At 43.2% G+C, this 18,979-nt stretch overlaps 1 protein-coding gene across 3 annotated transcripts in view; it reads right to left on the bottom strand.

Annotated features, from left to right (window-relative positions):
• The window catches only part of pik3c2b (phosphatidylinositol-4-phosphate 3-kinase, catalytic subunit type 2 beta), a 103,623-nt gene that overhangs the window by 23,304 nt on the left and 61,340 nt on the right, over nucleotides 1-18,979 (bottom strand). For 2 of the 3 annotated variants that reach the window (XR_010877788.1, XM_067246430.1), the window contains exons 19-21: nucleotides 18,588-18,768; nucleotides 18,301-18,408; nucleotides 16,871-16,963 (exon numbers count right to left, since the gene is read on the bottom strand). Coding sequence is in view for 1 of the 3 variants with exons in the window: in XM_067246430.1 (XP_067102531.1) it covers nucleotides 16,871-16,963; nucleotides 18,301-18,408; nucleotides 18,588-18,768 (382 nt within the window). In the remaining 2 variants the exon portion in view is untranslated. The remainder of the gene's footprint in view (nucleotides 1-16,870; nucleotides 16,964-18,300; nucleotides 18,409-18,587; nucleotides 18,769-18,979) is intronic. The other variant, XR_010877790.1, reaches the window with a different exon arrangement.

Raw genomic sequence — 18,979 nt, 5'->3', positions numbered from 1 at the left:
AACAGATTGACAACGTTTAGGCTGTGGCAATGAAGTTCAGGTTAGTAGTTAGATAGACTTTTGATTTAAGTAAGGGGAGTGCCGAACATGTTCTGTCGCCGTTTGACTTCCTAAACAGCTGTGTAGATGTTTTTGTAGTGTGTCTCGCGTAGGCTACAGCGTTGCAATGAGCAACACTGGTTTGAAACCACAGGTAATGATAATTTCACCAACAAATCGTTTACTTGTAATGTAATGTCATAGTAAATCCTACAAAGAAAATGTATTTGTGAGGAATGTTTATTTTAACGATTGAAAACAGATGCATCATAGACCACTGTGGTATGTGTTGCCCGGGCAACAGAGGCTAATGTCATGCTAATGCTTCAGTGAAATAGTATACTACCATTTCCGAAAGTAGATGTGGGCCTACTTCCTTAATAATATCAGCTAATATTGTACATTACATTTCATAATTGTGTTTCACATCACAAAGTAAAATGAGTAAATAGTTATCACCCTGGCCTCTTTTCTTGTGGCGTTTCTGCAGCTGCCTTGCAGTAAAGCTATAGTTAGCCTAGCTATCCCCCAAGTTAACAGATGCGAAACGAATGTTCTGCCAAAGGTAGTCACGCGTGTTTTCGTGACGTTAGTGACGTTAGTAACGTCAGTGACTGTGGCTAGCAAATTAGCCACCGTTAGCTTCACTTTTCGCCACAAAAACTTAACTTAAGCCCAAACCATGCAACGGAACGTAAATTCCAATAGAGGCAACTCAATCGCTACCAAGACGAAACTTTTGACACCTACGTTGTCTATGTAGGCCAAATATTGACTGAGTTTTAGGGGGGCAAAAAAATAAATAAAAAATAATAATAATAATAATATATATGTGACAGAACAAAGGTTGTGCCCTTGCCGAAGGCAAAGCACACCCAATAATATATATGTGAGAGAACAAAGGTTGAGCCCTTGCCGAAGGCAAAGCACACCCAATTATAACGTTAGTTGTTTCCACTTCTGTTGTCGAAGCAAACTGGATTGACTTAGGTGGGTAGAACGTTACAGCTTAGCAACCAAACTACATCGTTATTCAACTCAGCTTCAGTTAGCTTGCTCTAGAATCAGAATCAGAATCAGAAAGGGATTTATTCGCCATGAAAGTTTGCACAGACAAGGAATTTGCTTTGGCAGGAAGGTGCATACAATAAACATATACCTAAAATTTTAATATGTGGACTAACTATACTAAGGGTACATAAACTAGCAGTACTAAGTGGGATAAATATAAGTTGCCGTAAATTACAATATAAAAATACAAAAATACAAATATTACAAAAAATACAAATGTACAAGTTACCATGTTGTGGTGCAGTGCAAAAAGCAGACTCTAGACATCTTGCTGTAAAATAACCTGACAAAGATCTGGACAAACATGCATCGTGAATTGTAGATTTACATAACAACACAGGTTATTTATTTGAATGAAACAGTCAGGAACATGAAACAACGTTAGCCCCATTGCCAATAAATTAGGCTAAATCATTCTACCTATGCTCTTGCGTTAGCAAGCTAAACTAGTTTACATGCCTACAGTCTAGGTGTTTTCGGTATCTAGCTGTTCTTGCATTCCTTGCAAATCAGCATTAATAAAAAGCAGATGAGCTAGAGTCTAGCTAACATTGACTAGACGGGCATGGCTGATGTTTGTCTATACCGAAGCGTAGAAGATCCCTGTGCAGTTCGACCCTGGACACATTTGCGCGAACCATTTCACCAAGGACGGTTTTGAAAACCTGGGACAATGTAGCTAAAGCAGGATTTGCTATGAAGCTGTTGCTGAAAAGAGGTGCGTTCCGACCTTACGTTCATCACAACCGCAAGCTGTAGTATGATTTTGTCGGTAACAGTTATTAGCAATGCTAACGTATCCTGTATCTAGCACCTGCCTTTCTCCAGTTCTTTCAAATAGATAATCTAGACAGGCGTTAGCAATAGGCCAGACTGCTATTTGTTTTCTGGCTATTTTTTCGGAAGCTTCCCTTCTAATGCTGACTACTAGTGATGTGTCGTTCGTGAACGATTCGTTCATTTTGAATGAATCCTTACAAGGACTCGGGAGTAACGAGTCCTCTCAAAGAGTTATTCGTTCATTTTCTCGTGGCCGCGCATCGGGACTGTTGCATAGGCTCGTCCAAGTAAACAGAAATTATTCGTTCAGTTCCCGACTCGGTCTTTCTACGAGTCTTTGGATCATTTTCCACGTGACCTGCATAGGCTCTGTAGTGGTAGCTAGAGGAAACACTAGAGGGAACGATTCGTTCATTTCCCGACTCGGTCTTTCTACGAGTCTTTGGATCATTTTTCACGTGACCTGCATAGGCTCTGTAGTGGTAGTTAGAGGAAACGAACGATTCGTTCATTTCCCGACTCGGTCTTTCTACAAGTCTTTGGATCCTTTTTTCACGTGACCGCATTGTATTTTTTAGTAGAGGAAACAGTTTCCCCATTCCCTTTCGCGTGGCCGCTGCTTTAGTAAGACGTGAATGATATTCGCTCAAGTCATCATACTGACTGGTTTTGTTATTTTCACTTTACATTTACACACAGTGTAGTGCAGTGTAATTGTTTGCTGTGATAATTAAATGCTAGTGTGATAATAAATGACCAAATCATACAAACTGTCATGATACATTATTTTAATGCAAACATTTCTTTTAAAATAGTATCTGCTGGTGCACATGTCATGCACTAACCTACATGAGAATATGATACGTGTTTGCAGTGGACGGATACACCCCCCCCCCCCCCCCCCGTTGAAATGAACGAATGACTCGAAAAAGATTCATTCATTTTACTGAACGATATTCAAAGAACAGAATCAGTAAAATGATCCGAACTTCCCATCACTACTGACTAGCTAGTCATTTGCTAAGTAAAGTATATTGATGTGTTTAGAAACGTATTTAGCATTCTACCTATGCTAGATACAGGAGACGTTAGCATTGCTAATAACTGTTACAGTAGCAACAAAATCATACTGTAGCCTACTTACAGCTTGCGGTTGCGATGAGCGTACGGTCGGAACAGCACATCTTTTCAGGTTCAGCTTCTTAGCAAATCCTGCTTGAAATTGTCCAAGGTTGTCAAAACTGTCTTGGGTGAAATGTTCAGAGCAAATTAATAATTGAGGGTCGAACTAAGCCAGGATCTTCTCATGGACAAACAGCAGCCATGCCTGTCGAATGTTTGGCTCCTTGGGAAGACTATGAGTATTAGCCTTCCCTTTACAGCCTGGAACACAGCATTTACGACCGTGGTCCATTTTCAATATCCTTGTTATACTTCAAAACGTTATTCTTTGTATTTGCTTAGAAGTAGCCTACACAGAGCAGCGCGCAGCTAAACTAGCATTGGAGATCTACGCTACCTCGGACTGGGCAGGAACACCAGTGAAGTGGGCTGGCCTGGATGTAAATTTTGGGGCATGACAAAGATACAGACCAGAGCCAAAAAGGGCGGTCCCCCGTCCTACGTCACTCCGGTGGCTTTGTTTTAGTGGCTTTGTTTTTGTCTAGCGTTTTACAGCCAAATTTTTTCATTTTGAGATTTGCATAGGAAAGAGGTGTCAATGGACTTTGATATTCACTGTATGTTCATTTTACCCACCGAACTGTCATTATTCAACTATGACAAGGTAAAATCGGTTTTGCAATAAATCGCCCCTTTAAACATGCATCTTAAAAGTAACATATACATTTGGTTCACCCCTGGTTTGTATATATAAAACCATACACTCTGTTAACAGATCCTTTCCCCAGGTCAAGAGTATGGGCCGTATTCTCTGTTAACAGATCCTTTGCCTCAGATCAAGAATACAGATTGTTTTTCATATTTGTTTAAATACTTCACGCGACCACAGTTCTTTTACGCTATCAGAGTTCGCCAACTCTGACCTAGACAAAGTAAAATTAGCAAGTCAAATAATTACCCAAATTTACTAAACCAAGATTCTACAATAATATAACTAATAAAAGTAGGAAAACCCTTTTGAGATAAAATTACTTAAATGCTTCGGTAAAAAGGTAGGTTTTAAGCTGTCTTTTAAAAATGTCTAGAGTGTTTGCTTCCCTAATATTTATGGGTAATTTGTTCCATAGTTTTGGGGCGTAATTGACAAAGGCCGAATCACCAATCTTCTTATGACTGCTTCTGGTGACCTCTAATAGGCCTGCATTTGATGATCGCAGTGTTCTAGCTGGTGTGTAGTTTATAAAGGAGTTAGCAATGTAGCTGGGTCCTTGTCCGTGTAGAGCTTTGTATGTGAGGAAAAGGACCTTAAAGTCAATTCTGAAGGTAACAGGGAGCCAGTGTAAAGTAGCTAGGACAGGACTAATGTGTTCTCTCCTTTTAGTTTTGGTTAATAATCTAGCTGCAGAATTTTGAATGAGCTGTAGTCTTTCAGTGGTTTTCTTGGGAAGACCAGTGAAAAGTGCGTTACAGTAGTCCAGCCGGCTGGATAAAAAAGCATGAATTAACTTCTCTGCATCATTTTGGTTTATGAATGGTCGTACCTTTGCTATATTCCTCAGGTGAAAGAAAGCTGTTTTGGTCACTTTATTAATGTGAGAGTTGAAATTCAAATCTGAGTCCAGGATTACACAGAGACTCGTCACCTCTGGTTTAAGACAGGGGGTTAAGCCTCCAAGATTCTTAATAAGCATCTCTCTTTTGGATTTGGGGCCACATAGTAGGACTTCTTTCTTCATTTAATTTAAGAAAGTTATCATTCATCCATTTGTTTATTGCCAACAGGCAGTTGGTAATGTAATTGATGGCCGTTGCATCATTGGGTTCAGTGGATATATATAGTTGTGTGTCATCCGCATAGCTATGGAAATCTATGTTATGTTCTCTGATTATGTCGCCGAGTGGTAACATATAAAGAGAAAAAAGTAATGGACCTAAGCAGCTTCCTTGAGCAACACCGTAGCAGTTCTCATGTTTCTTGGACCTATGGTCACCTAAACTAACATAAAACTTCCTTCCTGTGATATATGATTTCATCCAGTTCAATACACTATCTGTGAACCCAATAAGCTTTTCCAGTCTATTGATTAGGATGTCGTGATCAATTGTATCAAATGCTGCACTGAGATCTAACAGAATAAGGATAGAGACTTTATTTGCATCAGAGTTTAGTCTGAGGTCGCTAATTATTTTGGTGAGAGCAGTTTCAGTACTGTGATATTTCCTGAAACCTGACTGCGAGGCTTCCAGGATGTTATTTTCTTCAAGAAAAGAATTTAATTGGACTAAAACTATCTTTTCCAGTACTTTACTAATAAATGGAAGGTTTGATATTGGTCTGTAATTTGCAAGTAGACTGTTATCCAATTTGGGTTTCTTTAATAGGGGCTTTACAACAGCTGTTTTGAAGGCATCTGAGAAGACACCAGTTCTAAGGGATGTGTTTATAATCTCTAGCACCGGACCTGAGACACTATCAAACACTCGCTTAAAGAATGTTGTGGATATAGGATCAATATCTGAGGTTGTGGAGTTAGATTCGTTGACAATTTTGGAAAGTTCACTAAGTGTGATACAGGTAAATGTGCTCATGGTTATGTTGCAGAATCTACTGATGTCAGTTTCGACCCCACTATTAATAATACTAGCTCTGATCAAAGTTATTTTGTTCTTGAAGAACAAAGCAAGCTCTTCACATTTAACTGCTGAGGATGGAGGTGGGGCAGGGACAGTGTTTAGCAGCTGCTCAATGGTGGAGAAAAGAACTGGAATTTCTGGCATTTTCTGTAATAATGTTGGAGAAATATTCTCTCCTTGCTAGACGGATGGTTTTGTTATAGGTGGTTAGTGTATCTTTGTAGATAATGTAGTGGATAGTGATCTTTGTTTTCCTCCATTTTCTCTCTGCTGCACGGCATTTTCTTTTCGTTTCACTAACATTTTGATTTCTCAGCCATGGGGAGGTTCTGCTTGTGTACTTCTTTTTGGTTTTCAGTGGCGCAACAGAGTCTGACAGAGATAATAGTGCATCATTGAGGTTCTCTACCATTTCATTCAGAGAGCAATCATGATTAGTCGACTCATATAGAGCAAATTGTTCAGAAAATGTCATCACAGCTGTATCATCTAAATATCTTCTATGGACTAAGAATTCTTTTTTGTTTTTTGTTAGGATAATTTCCACATTAAAAAGTATATAATGATGGTCTGAGAGGGGTAGATCAGTTATTGAAATATTATTGATATTTAGTCCAGTTGTTATCACTAGATATAGTGTGTTTCCGTGCCGGTGTGTTGGGTCTGTTATGTGTTGAGTTAGATTAAAACTGTCGAGGAGATTTAAGAGCTCAATAGTTCTTGGGTCTGCTTTTTTATTTACTTGGATATTTAAATCTCTGTTTAAAACTACTTTGTCATATCTAGTGACACATAGTGATAATAGTTCAGAGAATTCTTGTATGAATATTGGCGAGTGCTTGGGTGGCCGATATATAATAACAAAAAGTATTGATTCGGTTTTGAGCTCTATAGCAAGATATTCATATGATGTGAATTCACCTAGCTCAGTGATTTTGAACAACAGTTTAGAGGAGAAAATAGCTGCGACTCCTCCACCTTTTTTTGATTTCCTAGAAACTTGGTGAAAGCTGTAATCGGGCGGACACGCTTCTATCAAAGTTGCTGTTGCCGTGTCATTGTTTAGCCAGGTTTCTGTTAGACAGATGCAGTCTAAGTTGTTTTCATTGACCAGATCATTAACTAGAAATGTTTTGTTATTTAGTGATCTGACATCTAGAAGGGCCAGTTTCATCTGTGGGCTATTAACAGATAAAACAGGGGTAGATAAATCTGTTGGAAGAATATGGATAGTTCTGTGACTTCAAACACTAGTTTCAGGTTTGTAACCATGCATTTTACCATGCAATTTTCTGTTTGTGATGATGACCGGTATGTCTAATGAAATAGCATGGTGGCTGTCCTAGCGTAGCTTTTCTTTGGGAAGGTCTATGTCACTGAGCTGTTCCATCACAAGGGAATTCATCCGGGGGGTGCAGATCTGTGCAGGGCCCATGTCCTTGCAGGAGGCTGTTTGAATGTTCTGTTCTGTTCCATGGGAGGTTGTTTGGGGTGCGTCAGTCAGCTTAGACACAACAGGGATAGGGAGAGAAGCTTGATTTCTGGTCAGGAGCACGTGACTGATGTTTGCTGTTAGTAGTCGAGATCCTCTACGGTTTGGGTGGAGTCCGTCAGCTTGAAAACGGTCTGCACAGTTCCAGAACACATTGAAATTATCGATAAATCTTGTTGTATGTCAGCAAAAATTTTACAAGGACAACGTAGATAAGGATCAATTCTGGGATATAGCCAATGCCATGTTTATGTACCAGTTCAGCGTAAAGGAAAGCTCAGAGTAGCTGAAAGGCTTGGTGACCGGCGCGGAGAAATGCGCGTCTGGTGTGAACAGCTTTTGCTCAGTCGTAGCCGATCGTAGCCGATCGTGGCGCTGCGCGGCGCGTCCAGGCGCTTTGCAGCCAGTGTGTCCCAGGCGTAAGTCGTATAATTTATGTTGTCATTTCATTTAAGCTTGTTATTGTATAAGTCTATAGTTCTTGCAAATTTAAATTAAGTTAACTGGTGATTTTCATTGTTTGTATTCTTCCCCTGCTAGCTAAATTGCATGTCTGTTGATTCGATAGCGATTGCTGCCCTTGCTCACGTTTGTATTTTAGGTGCATTATTATGCTGAAGTAGTTTTAATGAATAAATAGTGGGTTTATTGTTATTATTTGCTACAGAATGCTATCAAGATCAAATGAAGCAGACAGTGTACATGCTTTCGAGTACCTTAAATTGACAGGCTACTGACCATTTACAATAACTTGTTACGTCAATTATTAATTGGCAGCATTTATGCCATTTAGAACATACTTTATGAGTGGAAGGTGTCTTTAAGTAGCCTAACCTTATTGCTTTAGGTAAAATAGGACGAACATATGTGCAATATTTCATTAGGTATTAGATTATTACATTAACCTGCTCCGAGATATAGGGTTAGAACTTTGTTTCAGCGGGGGGTGGGGGGGGGGGTGGGGGGTTTGGACAGACCTGCCCCCACTGTTAAAAAAAATCCTAGAGGAAACACTGCGTATAGTTTCAAAGCACTGAAAAAAACTGTTCAAAGCAGACACATTGAAGTCCATGGATGCTGGGCTTCAACAGGGAAATGCACTGTGACGCTACAGGAAAGTATGAGAAGGAAATCGAGTCAGTCGACCTGCTATGTAGCTGATTCTGAACGAACTCGTCTTTGAGATGAACGTGTTCTAACGCATTTAAAATGTTAACACAATAGTAAATATTTGACCATATTTTTTTTTTTCATTTTAGGGGAAGCCGAGCTTCCCTTGCAGTCTTAAAGAAATCCCCACTGGTTAGGGCCATATACATTGTCTAGTATCAGTGGAGTCTCATATAACGTTCCTGTAACAATGACATAGCGCCCATCACGGTTTGCTATGACATTTGATTAAACAAAAGGTAGATAACAATGAATCAAAATAGCAACACCTCTGGCTCTACTATTAAAGAGATGCACTTGCCAAATAACAATCAGGCATGAAAACGGGTCAGGGGTGAAAAAGGTGAGAAGGATATTACCCCTCTAAGGGGGTCCGGGTGCATGCTCCCCGGGAGAAATTGCCTCTTCACTTCTCTTATCACATTTCCCAATACATATAATCCTTTGGTTTTCATGCCCAGCCCAGGGTCATGTTGGAAATGATTAAGGCCTCTAACTGAAAAGCACTGCAGGGGCAGCTGACTTCATACAGAAGTTATGCTGACTTCACACAGAAGCATAGGCAGGTAGCATTGGCTATCTTACAGTAACAAGTAGGCCTAGAACAATCAATTATTTGAACAGCACAAACGTAACACAAACGATTGAGACTATTTTTATGAGATTTGGACGTTGACGGGGGGGCTGAGTGACGTCATGTGTGAAAAATAAAACGGTAATAAAACCATAATAGCACAAATATTTATTTTGACAGCACAAACCAGCACAAACGTATCACAAACGATTGCGACTATTTACAATCAGTTTGGAGCAAGTGGGGGGGCTGGTGACGTCATCGGCCATAATTAAATGTCTGATATAAAAAATACAGCTGCAGCGCAAACGAAAATGTTTACGGCACAAACCAGCACAAACAAAGCACAAACGATTGAGACTATTCTGAGTTCCTCCGGAATATGTGGGGGGGCTGAGTGACCTCAGGATGACATATAAAACATTCTTTAATATCTAAAAAATGATAGAAGCACAAACTAAAATGTTAACGGCACAAACCAGCACAAACGGAGCACAAACGATTGAGACTTTTGACGATGTTTTGCGTTTGGTGGGGGGCCAACTTCACACAGGTATTTGAAATAACAGGAGAAAGGCAGGTGCTAGATACAGGATAAGTTAGCATTGCTAATAACTGTTACTGACAAAATCATACTACAGCTTGCGGTTGTCGGAATGCACCTCTTTTTAGCAAAAGCAACAAATACTGCTTTACATTGTCCCAGGTTTTCTAAACCGTCCTTGGTAAAATGGTTCGCGCGAATGTGTCGAGGGTCGAACTGCACATGGATCTTCTACGCTACGGTATAGACAACAGTGATGTGTCGTTCGTGAACGATTCGTTCATTTTGAACAAATCCTTACAAGGACTCGGGAGTAACGAGCCCTGTCAAAGAGTGATTCGTTCATTTTCTCGTGGCCGCGCATCGGGGCTGTTGCATAGGCTCGTCCAAGTAAACATAAATTATTCGTTCATTTCCCGACTCGGTCTTCGGGTACGAGTATTTGGATCATTTTTCAAGTGACCTGCATAGGCTCTGTAGTGGAAGCTAGAGGAAACGCTAGAGGGAACGATTCGTTCATTTCCCGACTCGGTCTTTCTACGAGTCTTTGGATCATTTTTCACGTGACCTGCATAGGCTCTGTAGTGGAGGAAACGAACGATTCGTTCATTTCCCAACTCGGTCTTTCTACGAGTCTTTGGATCCTTTTTTCACGTGACCCGCATTGTATTTTTTTAGTAGAGGAAACAGTTTCCTCATTCCCTTTCGTGTGGCCGCTGTTTTAGTAAGACGTGAATGATATTCGCTCCAGTCATCATACAGAGTGGATTTGTTATTTTCACTTTACATTTACACACAGTTTAGTGCAGTGTAGTTGTTTGCCGTGATAATTAAATGCTAGTGTGATAATAAATGACCAAATCATACAAACTGTCATGATACATTATTTTAATGCAGAAATTTCTTTCAAAATAGTATCTGCTGGTGCACATGTCATGCACTAACCTACTTGAGAATATGATACGTGTTTGCAGTGGACAGATAGCAGCCCCCCCCCCCCCGTTGAAATGAACGAATGACTCAAAAAAAGATTTGTTCATTTTACTGAACGAGATTCAAAGAACCAAATCAGTAAAATGATCCGAACTTCCCATCACTAATAGACAAACATCATGCCCGTCTAGTCAATGTTAGCTAGACTCTAGCTCATCTGCTTTTTATTAACGCTGATTTGCAAGGAATACAAGAACAGCTAGATAGCGAAAACACCTAGACTGTAAACTAGTTTAGCTTGCTAACGCAAGAGCATAGGTAGAATGTGTGATGACTTAGCCTAACCCTAACCCATGAAATAAGGTTAATGGGGCTAACGTTATTTCATGTTCCTGACTGTTTCATTGAAATAAGGAAAACGTGTTGTCATGTAAATCTACAATTCAAGATGCATGTTTGTCCAGATCTATTTTTGAGCAATATAGCTAGAGCTAACTGAAGCTGAGTTGAATCACGATAGTTTGTTTGCTAAGCTGTAGTGCTAACGTTACCCACCTAAGGCGATCCTGTTTGCTTGGACAACAGAAGTGGAAACAACTAACGTAATAATTTCAAATGATATCTAGTCAATCTGTTGAAAATAGTGTTGTGTAGACACAATAGATTTATTTGTACGTTTTTATTTCAAGTCTCCACCTTCATGTTTCAGTGAGTGTTGGTAGTGTTGCATCTTTGCTCCACAGCTTCATTCGTTGTAAACCAACCAATCAGCGCGCAGCTCATGTATATATTCATGAGCATACCATAAAGAAAACCTAGCGTTTTTTTCCGGGAAAATTTCACTGGATGTATAAGGGGGCATAGAACAGCACCCGGGCCATTTTCAGCCCAACCAATGTTACTTACCCTATTCGGAGACCTTAAGGAACAGTGTGAAATACCCCAAAAACCCAGTCAATCACCCCTTTAAGAGCTGAAGAGACAACATATACCCCTTTTCCACCAACACATAGGGTTAACCCTATGGCTAACCCTATGGTACTGGTTCGGAGCCAGTGATTAATCTCGAACCAGTTCTTTCTCTTTCGACAGCCTAAGAACCGGCTCCGAACCAGGGAAAGTGGTTTGCAAGTACCACCACATCAGAGCTGGGCCAAAGTGGGAACCAAGTAAGTTGTTGGTACCCTGACCAACAAGACAAACAAATCCTTTGACCGCCATTGCTGTACGTTTTTACAATTCAGATATCAGCTAAACGGTATGTGTAAATCAGCATCTAAATTAAAATGTGAGAAGAAGTGGGCAGTGTAGTTGCTGAAAATTTGCTTATTTTATTGATGGAACGGCCAATTTGTAAATTTGCTCCGACTTTTTGATAACCTAGCTAGCATCGCAGTGCAGTGCAGACACTAGTTGCTGCATTTTATTATAATCCTATCAAATGAGTGAAATGACAAACACAAATTTTGAGTTTGTTATAACCTTAATTAAGTATGATTCTACTATATTTAGTGTCTTACTGAGTGTACTTTGTGACTGCCATCTGACTGTAAGTAACCAGAGTTTGTTTCATTCATTTGTGTTTTGCTAAAACGTTGCCTCTTGGACAGAGGGTAAGGGTATAGCAGCTAAATTGGTCAATAGGTAGCTAGCTAGAGATCGAGTTTCAGGGTACTTGCCGCCGAGTGAGACCCTGGCTTTGTTTACATAATTAGGGCCATTGTCAGCTGCGCCTTTAGCATATTTAGGCGATTAGCACTGCAGAGGCAGCCTCTTCTGGCAGCCTCGGTGCACGAAGACTCGGTCGAACAAAGACAGGGAGTCTACCTGCCGGAGTCCACCGAGGATGGCCGACGAGGTGGATAACCTCTTCTGATAAGTATCACCCTATTTGTATTCTAATCCACCTAGAACATATTCATAGCTAGCATATGTTTCTTCAGCATTCCCGTTCATTACACTACTCGTAGACGTAGATATATCACAAAGTATATACGGTCAACTTCTAACCTTCACTACCTATCCAGATCTTCTCCACCTGCCCTCTCTCTTTCTATAGGGCTCTGGAACTGCCAGTCTGCTGTGAACAAGGCAGACTTCATCCCAGCGTTTGCATCTCATGCTTCTCTTCATGCCCTGGCACTGACAGAGACATGGATCCGCCCTGAGAACACTGCAACTCCAGCTGCTCTCTCCGTCAACCACTCCTTCACTCACTCACCCCGCTCAACCGGGCGTGGTGGTGGGACAGGGTTGCTTCTTTCCCCACATATTAAATAAACATCCACACCACTCCCTGTTACTGCCAAATCATTTGAACACCATTATGCGATGCTAACTGATCCTATCAAGGCATGCTTAATTGTTCTTTATCGCCCACCAGGCCCGCTAGCCGACTTTGTGGAGGAGCTGGACATGCTCCTCAGCGTCCTCCCGGATGATGGAACCCCCCTGATAGTCCTTGGGGACTTCAACATCCACCTCCAAGGAACGCAGGCCGTCGACTTCTTGTCTCTCCTGACCTCCTTCGACCTGACGCTGCTGAGCACACCGGCGACCCACAAGGCAGGCAAACAGCTAGACCTCATCCTGACACGTAACTGTATCACTGACTTAACCTGTGTAACCCCACTGCATATTTCTGATCACTACTTTATCCAATTCTCTATCTCTCTCCCTCCAACTCCTTCTACCTCCCCTCCCCTTGTAACTTTCCGGCACAACCTCCGCTCCCTATCACCCTCCCATTTCTCCTCTATTGTAACATCCTCCCTCCCCCCCATTGACGAGTTCTCGTCCCACCCCACTAACACAGACACCTTGTTAACCACTTTAACTGCATCACTTGACTCTCTCTGTCCCTTGTCAACCAGGCCTGCACGATCTTCTCCCTCCTGCCCGTGGCTTACGGATGTTATTCGTGAAGAACGGTCCACCCTTCGGGCAGCTGAGAGGAGATGGCGCAAGTCCAAAGGCGGTCTGGACCTTGATAAGTATCACTCCCTCCTGAAATCCTTCTCTTCTCACATAACTGGTGCTAAAACCCTCTACTTTCTGAACAAAATCAACTCCGCTTCAAACCCCCACAAACTTTTTTCTACCTTCTCCACCCTTCTTAACCCACCTCCCCCACCCCCTCCCTCCACCCTGACAGCAGACGACTTCTCCTCCTTCTTTGAGGAAAAAGTCGCCGTCATTAGCAGTCGGTTCCCTAAACCCACCTTTCCTACCCTCTCACCCTCCATGACTGACCCAACTAAATGTCTAAACTCTTTTTCTCCCCTGTCTGAGGCAGAGATCTCTGACCTCATCTCTCATCGCCCCACCTCCTGTCCCCTTGATCCTATCCCCTCACCTCTCTTTCAAACCATCTCCCCCTCCATCATAACTTTTCTTCTCCATGTCCTAAACTCCTCTCTTACCTCTGGCACCTTCCCCTCTGCCTTCAAACAGGCTAGAGTTACCCCTCTACTCAAAAAACCCTCCCTTAACCCTGCCGTCCTCCAGAACTACAGACCAGAACTCCTTTCAAAAACAATTGAATGTGCTGTATCTAACCAACTGTCTAACTTTCTCTCTCAGAACAACCTGCTTGACCCCAACCAATCGGGCTTCAAGACTGGCCACTCCACAGAGACTGCCCTCCTTTCAGTCACCACTGCCCTCCAGTCTGCCAGAGCGGCTTCCAGGTCATCCGTCATCATTCTGCTGGACCTTTCTGCAGCGTTTGATACGGTTAACCACCAGATCCTGCTCGCCAGACTTTCTGAGATGGGCATCACTGGCACTGCACTCCAGTGGATCTCATCCTACCTGTCGGGAAGATCCTACCAGGTTTCCTGGGGAGGCAAACTGTCAGGACCTCGCCAGCTCTCCACTGGCGTCCCACAGGGCTCCGTCCTTGGACCCCTCCTCTTCTCTCTGTACACCACCTCACTTGGACCAATCATCACCTCCCATGGCTTCTCCTACCACTGCTACGCTGACGACACGCAGCTGTACCTGTCGTTCCCCCCGACCGATCCGGGGATCTCAGCTAGGATTGAGGCCTGCCTCACAGACATCTCCGCCTGGATGACCGAGCACCACCTCCAGCTGAACCTCGCCAAAACAGAACTTCTCATCATCCCGGCTAAACCCTCCATCTCCCACGATCTCTCAATCACCCTGGGATCTGCGACGGTGACCCCTTCTTCCTCTGCCAGGAACCTTAGGGTTACCATGGACGACGAGCTCTCCCTCACGGCCCACATTGCTGCGGTCTCCCGGTCGTGTAGATTCACCCTCTACAACATCCGGAAGATCAGGAGATACCTGTCTGAGCACTCCACCCAGCTGCTAGTCCAAGCACTTGTCCTCTCCAAGTTGGACTATTGCAACTCGCTGCTCGCTGGTCTCCCAGCATGTGCAACCCGCCCTCTTCAGAGGATTCAGAACGCAGCGGCCCGCCTGGTCTACAATCTACCCAGACGCTCCCATGTTACCCCGCTCCTCGTCTCTCTCCACTGGCTACCTATCATGGCCTGTATCAGATTCAAGACCCTGGTATTGACCTTCCGAGCAGTGAACGGGACTGCACCCGTCTACATCAAGTCTCTCCTGCAGCCTTACACCCCCACCCGTCACCTACGGTCTTCTTCAGACAACCGCCTGGTGGTCCCACCGCTCAAGACCGCCCGGTCCCAACACAAGCTCTTCTCCTGTCTGGCCCCCCAGTGGTGGAATCAACTCCCCACCTCCATCAGAGATACTGACTGTCTCTCCACCTTCAGGAAAAGGCTCAAGACGCACTTGTTCCGGGAGTACAACGGTACTCAGGAATGGTTCGCTTGACCCGATGTTAGTTTCCTCAAGGATCACAATGACTCTTGCTTAGAGACTTGTTGCTCTTGTGGTTAGTGGTAACTGTTTTAAATTTTTGTTCTCGCTGTGATATATTGTTTTTATTACTGTTGCTTGCTTTTTTCCACAGGTACACTTGCACTTATAGCGGTTCATGTTGTTTAATTGTAACTTGTTTAACTACATGCTCTTATGGTTCTTCCCTTTGGCACTTACTTTGGTTGTTCATAATGTGTGCTTCATGTTTTGGCTACTCGCGATGTTTGGGGCTATCTTGTTGTTATGATCAGTGACCTATGCACTTTGTAAAGCTCTCTCTTGGAAGTTGCTTTGGATAAAAGCGTCTGCTAAATGAATAAATGTAAATGTAAATATTTAACACAAATGTAATACACAAGCACTATACAGCAAAAGTTTATAAAATGTTGCGCTGATAATGCCAGTGCTGTCATACTGCTGCGAGTCCAGGGTATTGCGCAATAGCCAAGAAAACACGCATCTCAAGCTCGCGTTCTTCGGATTGATAAACAGCCTTTAGACGGGCTCTGCTTTGTGTTTGGCGCTGCCGCGCTAGCTTTGCTGGGAAAGATGAGACGTATACAGTGACGTAATGACGTGGCTCTGTGGTGGCTCTCTAGCCTGTGGAAAAACAAACCGGTTCTTAGAAGGCTCGCAAATTGAACCAGCTCCGAACCAGCTCTAGCACCAGCTCTGAACTAGCTCCCCATTCACTTTGGTGGAAAGGGGGTTTCAAACATTTTCGGTGGGTGCTCCTAAATCGGGGGTACTCAATAGGCGGACTCAGGTCCGGATCCGGACCCATACACAATACAATTTGGACCGAAGACAAAATCAACATTCTAATTTAGTCATGATCCAAGCGAGTTTTCATTGGTGCGGGATTTTGTGCTATAGCCTATATTTTTTTCCTACTAGATGTGGTTTCTATCTTCCGTGTCCAATCCAAAGGTCCAATCAAGAGCTGTAATAACTGTGGGCCACACAGGTTGTGTGTGTCATTCCCAACAACGCAGGCTAACGATTTGCTAACGGTACCCGTTTCTTCCTTACCGAAAATCATGGTGTGACAAAACCTGACAAAAAGCGAAAAGTTGATTCTGAAAATCGCAAATTACAGACCGAGTGGACTGACAAGTATGCATTTGTGCTGCCGGTGGGGAGCACAAAACCGATGTGTTTAATCTGCAATGAGACGGTTGCCCTTGTCAAAAGTGGTAACGTGAAACGTCACTATGACACAAAGCATAGACACTTTGAACAAAATTCCTACCCCCAGAACTCTGAGGGCCAGAAAAATAAACCATCACTGTTCCGGACCCTGGACTGAATGGAAATTTGGTGAGTTGACCTTTTGGGTTTCTAATTGAGTACCCCTGTCCTAAATGTTTGTTGGTGCTCCTAACTTTTCAAAGTTGGGAGCACCAATGCTACCAAGGAAAAAAGTAAAATTCAAGCCCTGTCTCACTGTGTTTCTACTGGGCCCTATCTGTGTTTCTACTGACAGTGTTTCTACTGGAACTGTGTTTCTACTGGGCCCTCACTGTGTTTGTACTGAGATGGTGTTTCTACAGGGGTGCTCAATGTGTTTCTACTGCGGTGCAGTATGCCTGTGACCCAGAGGTGTTGTAGGACTGTGACCCTGACGTACCTTGAAGATGACGTTGACGTTGTCTCCTCTGGGGTCTAGAGTCTGGAAGGACAGTTTCAGGGGCACAGCGTTGGAGTTGAAGTAGGAGCATGACTATCCCAGGGGAGAGGGAGAAATTAATAGACATCAGGAGATGATGAAGATGACTTGCATTTACAAAAACGATGGAGCCCCGCCCAACACAAACACATACAAACAGTGGTGTAGTGGTAGAATTAGAGGTGGTTAAAATTATGAATTTTCTTATATATTTATTTATTTATTATTACCTTTCATTAGGCCTATTTAGATGGAACCGGTAAGGTTGGCTTGTACCTGCATCATCGTATTTGAAAGCACGTTATTAGGCAAGCCGCTAGCGTTTGTCCCTGTCTTAATGCGAGGTTGTGCGAACCAAAACAAAGTTTACAAACGTGAATTGATCTTACTCTGTACTTGAGGCCTTTTGCGGGCATCTGTGGGAGCACTCGATGGTCTCTTCAAAAATCGGCTGATATCCATGGTTTATTAATCCATTCCGAACAGGTAGGCTAATCCACAACGTGTATGTGTTTACATACTTCGTGGATCCTGATTGGTGTCGCCGCCGCAACGTATTGATTGGAGGGTCACAGACCATATACCAGTCCCCCCAGGAATTCGTGGGACTTTTTTGTGATAGTTGCGGGCTAAAACCGCGGGGGCTTTTCCAAAAAGTTGCGATGAAAGTTGCGGTGTTTTTTAGGTGTTTGTTGCGATGAAATTGCGGGAGCAAGTGAAAGTTACGATAAAAAGTAGCGAATTTCCCTCTTTGTAATTTTAATTGAGTTATTGGTTGAAAATTAAGTAATTAACAAACATTCATCAAAGAATAAAACCATTGAGAAATGGTCCCCTAAATAACCTTACCAACATGCCAATTTTCATCATATCCCATTTTTTATCCTTATCCAACCAGGATTTACATTTGCATGCATTGAAGGGAGGAATCTCAGTTTTTTTTACAAAAAAGATTGAAATCTCTGTCTGCAATACCGCGCTCTGCCTCTATGCAACTCGGCGTTGAATTCGCGGGGAATCGTTGAATTCGCGTGAATTGGTGGAGGGTCTGATACACAGCGCAGATGAAATTATTCAGACTACAGCGTTTATATGTTCAACAATATGAAATTTAGTCTTTGGTGTTTTAAAATTACACCAAATTTATTTTGGATTATTCCAACGGCAGATTACGAGGCGCAGGGAACTTGGATGTGCGTAAACGAGCATAAACGCTATTTAGAGGTGGATAAACGCAATTTCCGCAATTTAGAATTGGATAAACGCTATTTCCAAATTTCGGGAGGTGCGTAAACGACGTTTACGTGCGTTTAGCCTCCACTACATCCCTGCATACAAACAACAATAAACATTCAAGACAAAAGTCTTCAAGTGCAGACAAACACACTGACCTGGATGTTGATGGCTTTGACCAGCAAGGCTGGGTTGAGGGGCAGACGACAGCTGCTGCTGACAGAGAAGAAGTGTTTCACCTCCTCCAGGCCCTCTCGCAGGATGGCCTGGAAACACACACACACAAGCTAGGCAAAACAAGATTCCCAGCAGCCAAATGTAAGCTACAAGTGAGAGGTATGAATTATCACCACCCTCCCTAATCACCAGCCCCCAAAACCACACCAATACACCTGACACACACACACACACCTGACACACAATAACATTCCTGACACACACACACCTGTCGGCTGGACGGTGAGGCATCACGGACGCGCTGCGCCAGTGTGGCCAGGATGGACACCAGCCAGCTCTGGCGGTCAAACTCGTCCCTCAGACCACGACCCACGCAGCACAGCAGTGCCGCCAGCAGGTGCTGGTAACGCCCACTGAACTGGCTGTCCTGAAGGGCATCCTTCAGTAACCTGGGGGAGGGAGGAGGGGGATTAGAGGAAGAAGGGGGGTGAGGGGAAGGTGAGGAAATAGGACGGGGAAGGGAGTTGGGGGCGGGGGGGAGGTGAGGAGAGAGGGATTTCATGTTTCCAAGCTTCACATAGTGAAAGTTTGGCATTTGCAGTTCCTCATCTTTCCAACAGGGGGCATGTGGCATCGCTGCGTTCAAAGGATTCATTGTCT

Source organism: Osmerus mordax, chromosome 1 (genome assembly GCF_038355195.1).
Source record: "Osmerus mordax isolate fOsmMor3 chromosome 1, fOsmMor3.pri, whole genome shotgun sequence".
NCBI classification, from domain to species: Eukaryota; Metazoa; Chordata; class Actinopteri; order Osmeriformes; family Osmeridae; genus Osmerus; species Osmerus mordax.
The sequence above is the reverse complement of the archived record's forward strand: the minus strand, read 5'-3'. Positions and strand labels throughout refer to the sequence as shown.